This window comes from Tursiops truncatus, chromosome 19 (genome assembly GCF_011762595.2).
Source record: "Tursiops truncatus isolate mTurTru1 chromosome 19, mTurTru1.mat.Y, whole genome shotgun sequence".
Classification (NCBI taxonomy): domain Eukaryota; kingdom Metazoa; phylum Chordata; class Mammalia; order Artiodactyla; family Delphinidae; genus Tursiops; species Tursiops truncatus.
The window spans coordinates 56786175-56803543 of record NC_047052.1 but is presented as its reverse complement, the minus strand read 5'-3'; the positions used below and the strand labels follow the sequence as shown (position 1 = coordinate 56803543).

Genomic DNA, 17369 nt, shown 5'->3' with positions numbered 1-17369 from the left:
CATCTTATTTAATGGTCAAGCAACACTGAATGCTTTCCCCTTAACATTAAGAACATGACAAGTGGGCTTCGCTGGTGGCACACTAGTTGAGAATCTTCCTGCTAATGCAGGAGACATGGGTTTGAGCCCTGGTCTAGGAAGATCCCACATGCCACAGAGCAACTAAGCCCATGTGCCACAACAACTGAGTCCGCCTGCCACAGCTACTGAAACCTGCATGCCTAGAGCCCGTGCTCCACAACAAGAGAAGCCACTACAATGAGAAGCCCGTGTACTGCAACGAAGAATAGCCCCCACTCGCCAGAACTAGGAAGAAGTCTGCATGCAGCAATGAAGACCCAATGCAGCCAAAAATAAATAAATTTATTAAAAAAAAAAAGAATAAGACAAGTGTGTGCTCTTTCACCATTTCTATTCAACACTGGACAGGAAATTCTAGCTAGTAGAATAAAGACAGGAAAAGGAAATAAAACTGATACACATAAGGAAGAAGTAAGATGTTCACTATTCACTGATAACATTATTGCTTATGAAGAAAATCCTGATGAATCTACAAAAAAAAAAAAAAAAACCCTGCTAGAACTAATAACTGAGTCCAACAAGGGCACAGGATACAAGGTCAACATATAAAAATTAATATTTCTCTATAACAGTAATGATAATGAGCAAGCTGAAATTAAAATCTCAATACCACATATAAAGACTCCAAGAAAAGGTGTATGGATGAAGATCTAACAAAATATGTTCAGAATCTGTAAGGTGAAAATTATAAAACACTAATGAAATAAATCAGAGAATCTAAATAAATGGAGAGACATACCACGTTCATGGAATGGAAGACTCAACATAATAAAGATGCCAAATCTCACCAAAATGACCCACAATGTATCATCTATAAAAAATCCCACAAGATGTTATTAAAATATAGACAAACACATGATAAAATTTATATAGAAAACCAAAGGAAAAATTGACATGGAAAGCTAAATCAATTTTTAAAAACAATAAAGAAGATGGAATCACTTTACCCAATTTTAAGATTTAATGATAGCTACAGTATTCAAGATAATGTGGTATTAGCAGAGGTTTAAATACCCAGATCAATGGGATAATATAAAGAACTCAGAAATAGACCAAAATGAATATGCCCAACTTATTTTTTACTAACTTCACTTCAATAGAGGCAGGGCAGTCTTTTCCACGAATGGTACCAGAACAACTGAACATCCTGAGGCAAAAAACACAACCTAAACTTCACATGGTAATACAAAAATTAATTCAACATGGACTAGAGATTTAAATATAAAAGGTAAGGGCTTCCCTGGTGGCGCAGTGGTTGAGAGTCCGCCTGCCGATGCAGGGGACACAGGTTCGTGCCCCGGTCCGGGAAGATCCCACATGCCGCGGAGCAGCTGGGCCTGTGAGCCACGGCTGCTGAGCCTGCACGTCCGGAGCCTGTGCCCCGCAACGGGAGAGGCCACAACAGTGAGAGGCTCGCGTACCAAAAAAAAAAATATATATATATATATATATATATATATATATATATATATATATATATATATATATATATATAAAATGTAAAACTATAAGACTTTTAGGAGAAAATATTCAGGACCTAGAGCTTGCTGAAGACTTCTTAGACAAGACATGAAAAGCATGAAGAAGGGGCCTTCACAATAATGCCATGGATTAACATAACAAAAATGACTTGGCCTTCAATGGGAATACAAAACTAGACATGCGGTCATTTGAAAGGCCCTGAGGAGGGTTCAGAGTGAATGCATGATTATTTTTATGTCTTTCTGTACAGTATATTTCTTAACATGAAGGAATACTATCACGTTGCTCAAAAAAAAAAAAAAAACAAAAACAAAAACAAAAAAACCCAAAACTCCAAAGAAGTAATTTCAAAATACCCTGACAAAAGATACTAGTCATTTAGTCATTATACTGGGACTAAGCCAATGGCAACAACTGTGGAACACACATGTACCTGCACCCACACATGCTCATATCATCTGTTAAAATTCTAGTCACTTTCCTTGACAGTGACTCTTCACACAATCTTTTGTAAGATTAAAAATGAGACTACCTCTCTGCATGTATCATTATCCTTTAGCTTAATTTAGCTATGTGTTTTATTTTGTTCTGGCTCTAATTCGACCTCTAGAAAGTCACTGAGGTGGACCTGAAGAAACCTCTCTAAGGAGGAATCAGAGGGAAGAACTGGGATTCATCTGGAAAGGTCGCACAGCTACACTGTCATTGTCACCCCACAGAAAAAAAAAGAATGAACAAGTAGATTAAGTATGAGTGTTGGGTGGTTAAAGACACATGACACAGTATGTTCTCAAAAAATCAGTCTTAAATATGCAGTAAAATGGGCCCACTCATACATACATCTTTATCTCCTTAAATATGAAAGTATTTCATAAGTCAAGCCTTCATATTTCTCATAAAGACATATGCTACTCAAGGATAGAGACGATGTTGTAGAACAAAGTTGGCTTGCAGTAAATATTTTCAGACATACTCTCAACTAACTCTCCTGACACTGGACAGCAGGTGCATGTATATTCAAGACAAATAAAAGGAACAAGGCCCTCTGATCTCTGCAACAACACTCCCCTTGCCTCAACTAAACTAAGGAAGGGATGACAAATTGCCACAGGCTCATCACTGAAATCTGAAAACTGTGTTTGCATTTTTCTCTTTTCTCGTCTCCTCCTCTTTTGTTTACAAATATCCCTGAGATAATTTTGTAGCGTAAGCTAAGGAGAAAGATGTGGCTGAGGGTTTTGCTAAGTGTACAATAAAGATTGGATCACTCTCTTGTGTGAATTTTCAGATACAGAATAAGTTTCTAGGCTGAGGCCATTTCTAAGATGACTCTTTAGATGACAACTGATATCCTGCAATAGCTTTTCTCATGGGGAAGAAAAATGAGAGGTTTCTCTTTGGTATGAATGATCAGATTCTGAGTAAGATGCTACCTCTGGCAAAAGATTTTCCTTAGTCGTTACATGCAAAAAGTCTTTCCCCAATAGGAGTTCTTGAAGACTGACTGAGGACTGCCCACTTGTGAAGGTTCTTCCCACATCTGTCACACTGACAGGGTTTCTCCCAGTATGAACCCTCTGATGCTGAGTGAGGGATGAGCTGCGACTGAAGGCCTTTCCACACTCACTGCATTCATAGGGCTTCTCTCCTGTGTGGATGACGGAGTGTCGAATGAGGCTTGTGCTCCAGCAGAAGGTTTTCCCACACTCGAGGCATTCATAGGGCTTCTCTCCACTGTGAATCCGCTGGTGCCTGGTGAGGCCTGACCTGCGGTTAAAGGCCTTCCCGCACTCCATGCACTCATAGGGCTTCTCTCCAGCATGGATGCTAATGTGTCGAATGAGGTCTTTCCTAGTGCTAAAAGCTTTCCCACATTCTTTGCACTCAAAAGGTTTTTCTCCAATATGGGCCCTTTTATGCAAGATAAAAGTATAGCAGTAGGTAAAGGCCTTTCCGCATTCAGTGCACACATAGGGCTTCTCTCCAGTGTGGATGACGGCATGTCGAATGAGGTTTGCCCTTTGGCAAAAGGCTTTGCCACATTCCATGCATTCATAGGGCTTCTCTCCACTGTGAATCCGCTGGTGTCTGGTGAGGTATGACCTACGGTTAAAGGCTTTCCCACACTCCATGCACTCATAAGGCTTCTCTTCAGTGTGGATGCTGAAGTGTCGAATGAGGTCTGACCGATTACTAAAGGCTTTCCCACATTCTTTGCATTCATAGGGTTTTTCTCCAGTGTGGGCTCTTTTATGTAAGATAAAAGTGGAACAGTGGGTAAAGGCCTTTCCACATTCACCGCACACATAGGGCTTCTCCCCGGTATGACTCCGCTGGTGCTGCTTGAGGTGTGACCTGCGGTAGAAGGCCTTCCCGCACTCAAGGCACTTGTATGGCTTCTCTCCAGTGTGGATGACATAGTGTTGGATGAGGTCTGTGCTGTCACAAAAGCCTTTCCCACATTCATTGCATTCAAAGGGTCTCACTCCACTATGAATCTGCTGGTGCCAGGTGAGATGTGATCTGCGGTTGAAGGATTTCCCACACTCCACACACTCAAAGGGCTTCTCTCCCGTGTGGATGATGTAGTGTCGAAGGAAACCTGTCTTATCTCGAAAGGCTTTCCCACATTCTTTGCACACAAAGGGTTTTTCACCAGTGTGGCTTCTGTTATGTAAGACTAAATTGGAGCGGTGGGTGAAGGCCTTTCCACACTCACTGCACTTGTAAGGCTTCTCTCCAGTGTGAATCCGCTGGTGCCTCGTGAGGTGTGACCTGCGGTTGAAGGCCTTCCCGCACTCTGTGCACTCATAGGGCCTCTCCCTGGTGTGGATCATGTGGTGCTGGAGGAGGTGTGTGCTCTTAATAAAGGTTTTCCCACACTCTGTGCATTCATAGGGCTTCACGCCAGAGTGAATCTGCTCATGTCGAACAAGGAAGCAATTCTTGTTAAAAACTTTCCCACATTCCTCACACTTATAGAGGTGTTTCCCTTCATGTATCAAGGGTCCTTTCACTGGTCCACGTGAGTCACATTCATAAAGAATATCTCCTGGAAAGACTCGCTGCTGAACAATCCTTGAGTGAAGACCATCATGTGTCCCTAAACCACCATGTTCAGGGCTCATTTTCCCAGAGGGCTTCTCCCTCTGGGGGTCCATCCCTGGTCTCAAGTGGACTTCATGCATTTCCAGTGGCCCATCCTGATCCTTGGTTTGTCCCAACAGGGAGTCCCCTGAGGCTCGCTGAGTCAGTTGTTCCTGGGGTGAGACTTCCTCAGACAACGCCCGGTGAGAAGGGGTAGGCTCTGTGGTATCAGCTTTTGTGTTGCCACCTGAAGGGAATACAATACATAAAAGGCATATAAGTGATGGCAACACAGAAGAAACTAAATCACCATGTCAGTGAGAAGATGAAAATAGTGGCTCTGTACCTGCTGCGTTTTCAAATCTCTGAAACCCAGGTGTGCAATTTCTTTCTTTTTGGTTCTTAGATTCTTGAAAATTTTAGAGGGAAAACCCAAAGGGACAGCATGGACAGGGGACAGAATGTCTGGAGATGAGGGACAGGTAGACAAAGGAATGAAGACACTGTGTGTGGTGAGTGCTCGAAGCCAGAACATCTCAAGGTGCTACAGGAAGCCAGCAAAGGGGCACCTAGTGCAGTAGGTGGGAGACAGGAAGAGGTCATGCAGGCTTCCCAGATGCAGCCAGACCCTCTGACGTATAGAGAAAATGGGAAGGCCCTTTCAGCCTTTGGAAATACAACGAAAAAAGGCACAGAATCTTCCAGAATCAGGGAACTGCTGTGCATGAGAGGATAAGCTCCCAAGATGGGATTAGTGTCCTTACCAGAAAAGATACTAAGGAGCTTGCTTCTTTTCTCTGCCATGTGAGGACAGAATGAGAAGCCTGCCATCTGCACACCAAGGAGCAGGCCCTCATCAGGTGCCAGATCTGCCAGCCCCTTGATCCTGGATTTCCCAGACTCCCGAACTGCGAGAAATAAACGTTTGTTACTTGAGGTGCCCACTCCGTGGCATTCTTGTTACAGCAGCCAGACTAAGACAGGACGGTATGAGTAATGTTCTCATTCTGGAGTTTGGTGATGTTAAGAATATTATTTTCAAAAAGAAACAAAGGAGCAAATAATTTAATTAATACATCAATTAATCAAGGTCATTGATTAATCAGTGATGACAATGTCCCCATAAAACCAAGGTTTATGATTAACTGAAACCCGTACCTGAGGTCCACTAAACAAAAGTTAGAGGTCACATGAGTATTATGGTTAAGAACATGGTCTCTGACCACAAAAACCCTAGGCCCAAATTCCAAAAGAACACAATATTAGCTTTGTAGCATCTGGTAAGGCACTCAAATTCCATAGGCCTTCATTTTCCTCTTCTGAAAAATAAAGCTAAAAATAAATCTGGTAAGGCACTCAAATTCCATAGGCCTTCATTTTCCTCTTCTGAAAAATAAAGCTAAAAATAGAGCCCACCTTGTAGGACTGCTATGAGGATGAAGTGAAACACTACATATACCATGTTCTGGAGGGTGCCAGACACAGGGCAAAAAAGTCAATTAATTAGCTTTAATTTTTTATTATGGGTTAGTCCAATAATGTACACCTGGGACCTAGTTAGGCAGCATGTAAATTGGAGGTGTGAGAATGAGAATGTGTGGATTAACCTTGGAGAGCATTTAAGAGTAAAGAGAATGAGCCATGAGATGCCCGACGAGCCAACATTCAAGTGATGACCAGAGAAGGAGAATGAAAGTCCAGTGAGAAGAGGGGCAAAGAATCCAAGAGGGTCAAATGCTCAAACACGACACAGTCTGGAAAGTCTGTCTTGCGTCCTGAGCTCATTTGGCGTGGCGGTCAAGAGTGCTCACTCTGGAGCAGAACAACTCGACTCAAATTCTGCCTGTACCCAGCCAGCTAATGTTGGACAAATTCTTAGCTGTTTCTTGTCTAAGATTCCTTCTCTGAAAAACTGAGAGGCTCTCAGTGTCTGCCTCATAGGCTGTTGTGAAAGCTAAATGAGAAAATGTCTGTAAAGCACTGGGCACAGTGCCAGGTGTGTTCAGTAAATTGTGGTCCATTGCTCATGATCGTTTATGGTTGTGCTGTATTTGAAGATTAGGAGCAAAGCAGTGACCATGTAAGGATGAGTTTCAGTGCTGTGGTGCAGAGGAACCTCCCCCAGACCTCAAAGAGCAAAGAGAACATTACCAAGAGCTGCCAAGGATAGGGACAGATGGAGTCTTTCATAGATGAATGGTGGGGATGTTAAAGGGGGCAGACACTCTGCAGAACTGTCTGGCAGTTTCTATCAAAGCTGAGCATACAGCTACTCCACGACCTGACCTGCACACATACCAGAATGTATTCCTAACGGAAATCAGTGCTTACATGCACCAAAAAACATAACATGAATATTCTCAGCAGCATTAAGTTGAAAACAACAGGAGTGCACATCAGGAGGGGAATGGATCAATGAAGGGCAATTTTTCAAGCAATGAGCTATTACACCGTATTAAGAGTAAACAAATTCCAACCCCAGGTAACCACATGAAAAGAATCTTAGACATGATGATCAAAAGAAGACACATATGACAGACAGCATGCTATGGGGTTCAACAGTCAAAACGAATCGGTGCCAACAGTCTAAATAGGGGTTACCAAGCACAAGGGGCTATCGAGGGCGTGAGATCCCAATGAGATACTGGAAATATTCTACATATTGACTGAGGTGGTGCTTACATGGGTTAAACATACCCAAGCATTCATGAAGTTAACCTCTTAAGATTTTTACACAACACAGGGTGTGAGTTACACCTCATTCAAAACGTGCAAGAAAATTTTAGTAAATGTGATGGACAGGACTCAAGTGTAGACATCTCTTGCAAGAATGAGACAGCTTCTCCAAGAAGATGGATTTTACAGGGAAAGTAGAGTCAATGTCAGTGTGAAGCCATTAGAGAGGCAGAAGCATTTTCTATTTACTTTCCCCGAATGTGAGGCAACTGAGCATATCTTTGTTACAAAAGAGGCAGAAAAAGTGAGAAGCAGCAGTTCCCTGAAAAGGTTTGGCCTAGACTCTTGTACATGAATTGGCCTTGGTCAGGGGTGAGATCTCCTCTAGGGAGGTGAGGAGGTAAGCTACACATATGAGAGATTTAGATGAATGTAGAAGGGTTTAAGGATCAAGCAACACAAGGATACAGGCTCTATTTTCTTTTTTAAGTTTTTTTTGATGTGGACCATTTTTAAAATCTTCATTGAATGTGTTACAATATCGCTTCTGCTTTATGTTTTGGTGTTTTGGCTGCGAGACACGCAGGATCTTATCCCCTCAACCAGGGATCGAACCTGCACCCTCTGCATTGGTAGACAAAGCCCTAACCACTGGACCGCCAGGGAAGTCCCACAAGCTCTACCTTCGACATGAAAACGTGCTGAGGGCTCTGTGGCTGGGGGAGTGCTGAAGGTTGGGAACAAGATCTTGGTGGCTGTGGGGGCCACCGTGGGAGACAGAGCTGACTAGAGGCACAGAGGAGGTGTGGGGAGACCAGCCAGGAGTGTGCTGGCATCACCCAGGCAAAAGCTGAAAACCTGGACCGAGGTTGTGGGGGGGACATCTTCTCCTGGTGGTGGAGGTGACAGACTCAGGAGGCGTGCATGCAAAATGGACAGCATTTGGAGGGCTTGGTGGAGACGGGGGTGTTGAGGAGTTATCTGAGGCTGAACCCAGCCTTCTAACATGCACGGGAGGTGGGAGGAACGGGCAAGGTCAAAAGCCCCCTCTTAGGCATGTTGAGCATGAGGTGCCTTGAGGTTTAAGCAAACAGAAGGGATAGGAAGACTAGGGCGGAGGAGTGCTTCTGGGTGTCTGACTGACGCTCAGAGTGTGGGTGGATGGAGAAGGTGGGAAAGGGTAAGATAGACAGCATAGTTGGAAAGGCCCTGTTTACTTGCAGTTCAGAAGGAAATATGAGATACTATCATTACTCACTAGCACTAATCCCATGATGTTAATAATACTAATAGCTTACTTTTGCTGAGCCACTCACTATGGGTCAGACCAAGTGAGAAGCAGTTTCATACATAATCTATTACATCCTCCAACCACCCAATGAGACAGAATCGATTATGACTACAATTTCTCAGGAACAGACTGAGTGTAACAGACCACACTAATCAAACCATTTCATTCCTCTCCTTGAAAACACTCAGCCTCCTATCCCAGCCCCAGGCACCAAATGACAAAGTCGAGTATCTTGTCAGTGGAATGTGAGTGGAAACAATGTGTTGGAAGTGGGTGTGACATTTTCCCTTCTCTGTTTTCCCTCTGCCAGATGGAGGATGCCAGGAACCCTGAAGGTCCCACGCTGATGACAGAAGGTAGCTGAGTCCCTGAATAACTGTGTGATCAGAGCTTCCTACTGATCCGCATCACCCTTGGTTCAAGAAAAACACTTTTCGTGTGCTGAGCCATGGAGATTTTGGAACACACCTGTTAGAACAGCTAGGTTTACCTTGGCCAAACTTATATACAAAGGCACAACAGGATCATGGAACTTCCCCAGGGCCACAAGGCTGTGTGGTGTGTCACACCTAGTTTTTAAGCCCAAGTACCTGGAGCCGAGAGCCTGAACTTACCTGATACGCCCCACACCTCCCCAGGAGCAGTGGAGAGTGTTATAGGGTAGAAGGACCACAGGTTAAAAGGTTCCACAGATACCATGCCTCCAGAGAGGCCATGACAAGAAAATTCTCACAAATTTTATAGGCAATGGTCCTCCTGCTGTCTGCAACCTGCTGTGATGCCCGCTTGGCCAGCTGTTGGCACTTACCTGGGCAGGAGCTTGGGGAGAGGCCTCTCTTCCACGTCTGTAACTCTGGGCTGTGCTCCAGTGGGTGGATCAGCTCTGGCTTGGGCAAAGGACATCCTGTTCACAGAGAAAAAAAGAGAACATGAGGATTTTGGTGAGAAGAAAGAAACCTCTCAACCCAGATTGGGACTGCAGGATTTGGAAGAGACCTCGGAATGCAGCTGCTCCCATCTAGGCAAACAAAATGCTGCAACTAGGAAACAAACTGTAAAAACACCATCCTTTGTCCCTGAAGACTGTAGACATTAGTGCTGGCTGCACAGATAGCACCAACTCCCTTTGATCTCCATCCCACAGAACCCAGCACTGTTCAGATGTACCTCCTGAAGACGTTTTCTAATTCATTCAAGTCAGGGACATCAACCTCCTGTGCATCAGCAACACCTGGGGTGCCCAGCTACCACCACACAGCAGTTCAAACAAAATCTCTGGGAAAGGCCTGGGCATCAGACTTTAAATGCTCCCCAGGTGATAGTAGCCAACCTGGCAGGCTAAGAAGCCCTGGTCTCCATCATCCCACAAACGGCATCATCCGTATCTAAGGTAGGCAGGTGACCTACGACAGCTGCTCTGAGTAAAAAGAAAGCTTTATTTCAGGAAGGGCTGAGTGAGGCCCCCGCAGCTCCTGCCATCCAGAAGCATCTTGCGACTCCTGTGAGGGAACCAGCCTGAGCATCAGAACCAAGGAAGCAAAGAAACAGATACCTGGGTTGGCACCCCCAACCTGGAAGCCAGCATCACCTCTGAGCTGCTTCTTTCAGGGTGTAGACTGTTTGAGCTGGTCTGTCATGTGTACCCAAACATATATCAACCGATGTGGGGGTAAAGACTGTAGATAAATCAATGGCAAAGGTACCAGGACCCGCACAGAAAGCGCATCTGCAGATCCTGAACCAAAGCTCAGGATTCGTTTGTCATCACTAAGCAAATGTTCACTCCTGTCTGCTACATGCTCAGCACGGGGCTCAGGGACAGGGCAGTGGAAAGCGAAGGAGTCTTTCTTCAGCTGTCAGGAGTCATGCTCCCTGCAACCACAGGGCCTTTGCACGTGCTGTCCCTTCTAACTGGAAGGCTGTTTTTTCCCCTACTTTGCTCGTTCTAGATTACTCTAATTCTTTGGGTCTCAGCTCAAATGTCACTTTCTGAGATTTCACTGAACTGTGGCTCCTGAGCCCAGGTGCTTCATCAATCTGCCATGTTGCCATGGAATTTTTAAATCCTAACAGTTAAGTCAAAACTAATATTTAGTCGACTTCTTGTTTCCAGTTCTGCCTGTAAGGAGATTCCAGGTCGCCACTCCATCCTAACAACAAGTGGCAAACTGAACAGACTGAAAAGTCAACAAGTCTTCTTGGATCAATAAGGGGAGGAAACAAGGTAAACTGCTATCCCCAGGACTGGAGACACCGGGAATACAGTGAGTCACAGCTTACAAGAGCAGAGACTCATGAGCAGAAACTGCCACAGGAATCAGCGCCAGGATAGAAAACCTGAACGATAATGAATGGATTGGTGGAGGTTCAGTGCAGACAACCCTGACAGTAAAAAAAAACCTCCAGGGGATACAGTCACTATGAAATTTCTCTCCAGAAGCTCAACCAAGTTCCCACAAAAAATAGAAGAGAAAAATCCCCTTGGGCTTCTGGCAGGGGGGAAGGAAAAAGAACCAATTATGAAATATACCAGAGCACTCTCTTTAACCAGGCCTGTCCTCAGAAGAAACTAGTTAACCAGATCCTAAACTGCTGGGGTTTTATCAGAGCCTAAATGGCCTGGAAGAAGGGAAATACCCAACTCCAGTCAACTTTGGCCATCCTGTCCTACCTTAGTGGAGGAGATAAACACTTGTGACATTCACAGTCCAGAGGGATAGGCCCACTAAAAGACTGGGACCAAATCAGAACTATAAGAACACTCTTTCCCTCCTGCCCTGCCACTACATTTTTTTTTTAATTTATTTTATTTTTGGCTGTGTTGGGTCTTTATTGCTGCACGTGGGCTTTCTCTAGTTGTGGTGAGCGGGGGCTACTCTTCGCGGCAGTGCACGGGCTTCTCATTGCGGTGGCTTCTCTTGTTGTGGAGCATGGGCTCTAGGTGCACAGGCTTCAGAGGTTGTGGCTTGTGGGTTCTAGAACACAGGCTCAGTAGTGGTGGCACACGGGCTCAGTAGTTGTGGCGCATGGGCTTAGTTGCTCCACGGCATGTGGGCTCTTCCCAGATCAGGGCTCGAACCCTGATCCCTGATCCCTGCATTGGCAGGCAGATTCTTAACCACTGCACCACCAGGGAAGTCCCGCCCACCACATTCCTAAAGGCCTATTTACAGCAGTTACTTTTGCCCAGTATATCATGTGCAGCTATCAAAAAAAATTATGAGTCATGCTAAAAGTCAAAGAACACAATTTGAAGAGACAGAGCAAGCATCAGAACCTGACATGTCAGGGATGCTGGAATTATCAGATCAGGGATTTTAAATGACACTGATTAATATGCTAAGGGCTTAATGAACAAAGTAGACAGCATGCAAAAACAGAGGGGGAATGTAAGCACATCGAAGGAAATCCTACTTAAGAACCAAAAATAAAAAATGCTACATATCAAATAACACTGAAGAATGCCTCTGGTGGACTTATCAGTAGACTGGACACAGCTAAAGAAAGAATCTCTGAGTTTGAGAATATATCAATAGTCACCTTCAAAACTGAAAGCAAAGAGGACAAAGACTGAAAAAAACAGAATATCCAAGGACCACAGAACTATAAAAGTTGTAATATAAAGTAATGCGAATTTAAAAAGGAGAAAAAATGAGAAAAAGAAACAGAAGAAATACAGGAAACAATAATGACTGGGAATTTCCCAAAATTAATGTCAAACACCAAACCACAGATCCAGAAAGCCAAGAGAACACCAAGCATGATAAATGCCTACTACCCCCACCCCTCTCCCCCAACAAAAAAACCAAACAACCACACCTAGGCATACCATTTAAAAACTACAGAAAATTGAAGATAAAGAAAAAATCCAGAAAGAAGACGAAGGTCAAAACAAAACAAAACATCTTACCTATACAGGAACAAATACAAGAATTACATATGATTTCTCCTCAGAAATCACATAAGAGAGTTGAAAGATTTAAAGTGTTCAGAGAAAAACCTCATCAATCTTGAATTCCACACCCTGTGAAATTATCCTTCAAAACTGAAAGAGAAATAAAGAATTTCTCAAAGAAACAAAAATTGAGGGAATCTGTTGCCAGTAGACCTATCTTATAAGAAATGTTAAAATAACTTCTGTAGAGAGAAGGAAAATGATATAGGTCAGAAACTCAGATCTAAATATAGAAAGGAGGAATACTGCAGGAGGAATAAAAGAAGGTAAAGTTAAAACTTTTAGTTGTCTAACCAATCTAACAGGTAACATTGTGTTCAGAATAATAATAGTAATAATGTATTCAATTATGCTTATGTACATAGCTTACACACACTTATACATATACATACATACATATAAATGCTTATTTTTATATATGTATAAAATATATATTCCCATTATATATGCACTTACATAGTGAAACAAATGGCAGCAATGATACGAAGGATGGGAGGACAGAATATTTTGTTATAAGGTCTCATGTTACCAGTGAAGTGATATAGTGTTATTTGAAAGCAGACTTAGATTAGTTGCCCTTTGGCACATTATCATTTACATTAGCACTCCTACAAAATGAAATACTTAGGTATAAATCTAAGAAAATATGTACAAGATTTTTTTTTTTTTGTGGTACGCGGGCCTCTCACTGTTGTGGCCTCTCCCGTTGCGGATCACAGGCTCCGGACGTGCAGGCTCAGCGGCCATGGCTCACGGGCCTAGCCGCTCCGCGCCATGTGGGATCTTCCCGGACCGCGGCACGAACCTGTGTGCCCTGCATCGGCAGGCGGACTCTCAACCACTGCGCCACCAGGGAAGCCCATATGTACAAGATTTATATGAGGAACTCCACAAAGCTCTGATGAATGAAATCAAAGAACAAAATAAATGGAGAGAGATTTTATGTTCATGGATAAGAAAACTCAGTACTGTCAAGATGTCAGTTCTTCCCAATTTGATCTATAGATTCAATGCAATACCAATCAAAATCTCAGCAAATCATTTTGTGGATATCCAAAACTGATTAAGTTTATATGGAGAGGCAAAAGACCCAGAACAGCCAACACAATATTGAAGAACAAAGTGGGAGGACTGACGCTAACCCAACCTCAAGACTTACAATAAAGTTATAGTAATGAAGACAGTGTGATGTTGGTGAAAGATCAATGGAACAGAATTGAAAGCCCAGAAATAGACCCACATAATACAGTCAACTGATCTTTGACAAAGGTACAAAAGCAATACAATAGCTAGCAAAGCTAGTTTTTTTAACAAATGGTGCTAGAACAGGACATCCACATATAAAAAAAAATTACCTTAGACAGACCTTATACCCTTCACAAAAATTTACTCAAAATGGATCACAGATCTAAATGTAAAACACAAAACCATAAAATTCCTAGAAGATATTATAGGAGAAAACCTAGATGAGTATGGGTATGTGATAACTTTCTAGATACAACACCAAAGGCATAATCCATGAAAGAAATGATTGATAAGCTGGACTTCATAAAAATTAAAAACTTCTGCTCTGCCAAAGGATGAGAAGACAAGCCACACAGTAGGAGAAAATATTTGCAAAAGACGTATCTGATAAAGGACAGTTATCCAAAATACACAAATATCTCTTAAAATTAGAAAGTAAGAAAACAAAAACGACCCAATTTTAAAATAGCCAAATACCTTAACAGACACCTCACCAAAGACCTTAAAACACATCTCACCAAAGACAATATACACACAGCAAACAGGCATATGAAAAGATGCTCCACAGAATATATCATCAGAGAAATGCAAATTAAAACAAGTTACTACTACATACCTATTAGAATGGTCAAGGGACTTCCCTGGTGGTGCAATGGTGAAGAATCCACCTGCCAATGCAGGGGACACAGGTTCGAGCCCTGGTCTGGGAAGATCGCACATGCCGCAGAGCAACTAAGCCCTTGAGCCACAACTACTGAGCCTGCACTCTAGAGCCCACATGCCACAACTACTGAGCCTGAGTGTCACAGCGACTGAAGCCCGCGGGCCTAGAGCCCATGCTCCGCAACAGGAGAAGCTACCGCAACGAGAAGGCTGCACACCACAACAAGAGTAATCCACGCACCGCAACAAAGAGTAGCCCTTGCTCGCTGCAACTAGAGAAATCCCACACGCAGCAACGAAGATGCAAAGCAGTCATAAATAAATAAATATAAATGAAAGAAAAGAAGGGAGGGAGGGAGGGAGGGAGGAAGGAAGGTCAAAACTTGGAACACTGACAACACCAAATGCTAGCAAGGATGCGGAGCAGCAGGAACTCTCATTTAATGCTGGTGGGGATGCAAAATGATACCACCATTTTGAAGACAGTTTGGTGGGTTCTTAAAAAACTAAATATACCTTCAACATAGGATCCATCAATCACAGTTCTCGCTATTTACCCAAAGGTGCTGAAAACTTATGGCCACATAAAAACCTGCACACAGATGTTTACAGCAGCTTTATTCATAATTGCCAAAACTTGGAAGCAACCAAGATGTTCTTCAGTAGGTAAATGGATAAACGATGGTAAATCTAGACAGTAAAATATTATTCAGCACTAAAAAGAAACATGCTACCAAGCCATGAATGAGAAACAAATGCATATTACTAAGTGAAAGAAGCCAATCAAAAAGGTTACATACTCTATGATTCCAGCTATATGACATTCTGGAAAACACAAATGGAGACTGTAAAAAAGATCAGTGGTTGGTGAGGGGGCAAGGATGAATAGAGAGGACTCTTAGGGCAACAAAAAAATTCTGTATGATACTATGATGGATACATGTCATTATACAGTTGTCCAAACCCATGGAGTGTACAACACCAAGAGTGAACCCTAATGTCAATTATGGACTTTGGGTGATCATGATGTGTCAGTGTAGATGAATTAACTGTAACAAATGTACCATTCTGGTGAGAATATTGAGAATGAGGGAGGGTATGCTCGTGTGGGGGGAGAGGGTATATGGGAAATCTCTATACTTACCTCTCAATTTTGCTGTGAACCTAAAACTGCTCAAAAAAAAACAAGTCTTAAAAAAATAATAACTATTTATAGGTATAACCATATTCCAGGGACTGTGCCAAGCAATTTAAATGCATAAAGAAAAAACTGAATTAAGTTTATGAACTAATTTAGAAATGAAATGACATACATATTTAAAATATTGAGTCTTTTCATTCAGGAACAAGGTAAATGTCTTCATGGATCTAAGTCTTTTTTAGGTCCTAAGCAAAGCGTTATATTGACCTTCCTGTGGGCCTTGCATGAAAAATTCTATTTTAGGATTTCCTTATAGCACCCACATGAAGTACATATTGCAATAAGCACCATTTTATAGACGAAGAAACAGAGGCTCAGGCAGATAAAATGATTTGCTGAAACCATGGACATGATGAATGGCTGAGCCAAGATGAAAACCAAAGTCTAGTCATCTCTGGCATCTGGCATCTGTATTTAACTACAAAACTACACAACACTGTTCCAGAAAATGCTGAGTCCAAGTGTAGGGTGATGACCATGACAACAAGGACGACGATGATATCACTAACAGTAGTGACAGCAGCAGGAGTCACAATTGCTAACCCTGCACACAGCCAGGCATCACCACGCACTATTCTGAGCCATTCACCCTCACGACAGACGTGTGAAGCAGGTACTATATTACTTCATGAGATACTACCTATGAGATAACTGACATACAGAAGCGTTCAGTAACCTGCCCAGGAACACACAGCTCATAAGCAGCAGAGCAGGGATTAGACACCAGGGGTCTAGCACCAGACCCTGGACTCCCAAGTGCTACACGAAGAAGGAAACAGCAAACACTTCCCCGTGGGAGTCAGCAGCCTCAGACCAAGTGGGCTGTGGTGGTGAGAGGGGGACATGAGCAGAGGAGTCAATCCTCAGGAAACAGGGCCAGAGGAAGGAGCAGACATGGAGATGCCAGAATTCAGCATTTCATGAACTACTAAAAATAAAAACTTGGGTTTGGAATCCCACACAGTGATTTGGTCAAATAGAGACATTTGCACGAACATCATATATCATTTATTCTAATCAACATTTCACAAAAGGACGGATAAAAAATGCAAAGCAGAGCTGTTGACAACCAAGTTGTGCCTTTTAAGTTGAATGGATTAAGCTTTAGGAAGGACTCACAACAATGGCCCTATTTCCCTTACTTGTTGAGTACAGTGTGCTGGGAGAATTAACTGAGTACAGCATGAACAGAGAAACAAGATAAACATACAGCAAGAAACAGAGATGAGGAGTGAGTGGGCCTCAGAGAGCAAGGACTTAGTGACTACCTCCTTCTGCAAAATAGCTGCAGCAGAAAAAAACCACTGTGAAAACAAAGTGACATGAGCAGGCCCACGAGAGAAGGCAGAACAAGAGACCCAGAAGCCAGGGCATAATCATGCTTCTCTAAGTCGCTATATCAGTCCCTCAAGGAGTTCAGCAGAAATTCCTACCTTTGGGTTCTGTGAGACACCTCCATTTCCTCCCAACACATCCTTCTCCTTTGGCTGTGACCAAAGGCAAACTATGTTTCTTGTCCAACTCTCCCTAAGTGAGATACAAGGAGACCAGGCAGCAAGAGGTGAGTCCAGAAAATAACTGAAGCTGTGCAGAGGGGGGTAGATGGGCTACAGAGGGCTTCTCAACCACCAGGCCTGGAGCCAGAGGGTGGAATGAAGCAAGTGACAGGTCCCACATGGATTGGGAAG

At 43.1% G+C, this 17369-nt stretch overlaps 1 protein-coding gene across 10 annotated transcripts in view; it reads right to left on the bottom strand.

The window, feature by feature from the left end:
• Window positions 1-344: 344 nt before the first annotated feature.
• ZNF805 (zinc finger protein 805) overlaps window positions 345-17369 on the bottom strand; it is a 94905-nt gene continuing 77880 nt past the window's right edge. For 6 of the 10 annotated variants that reach the window (XM_033845904.2, XM_073796313.1, XM_019928864.3 and 3 more), the window contains 3 exons: window positions 9426-9521; window positions 5415-5558; window positions 345-4897 (listed from right to left, as the gene is read on the bottom strand). In XM_033845904.2, coding sequence (XP_033701795.1) covers window positions 2931-4897; window positions 5415-5558; window positions 9426-9521 — 2207 coding nt within the window. In that variant the 3' untranslated portion in view covers window positions 345-2930. Of the gene's footprint in view, window positions 4898-5414; window positions 5559-9425; window positions 9522-17114; window positions 17204-17369 lie in introns of those variants that run through there. The other 4 variants (XM_019928866.3, XM_019928868.3, XM_019928865.3 and 1 more) reach the window with 4 other exon arrangements.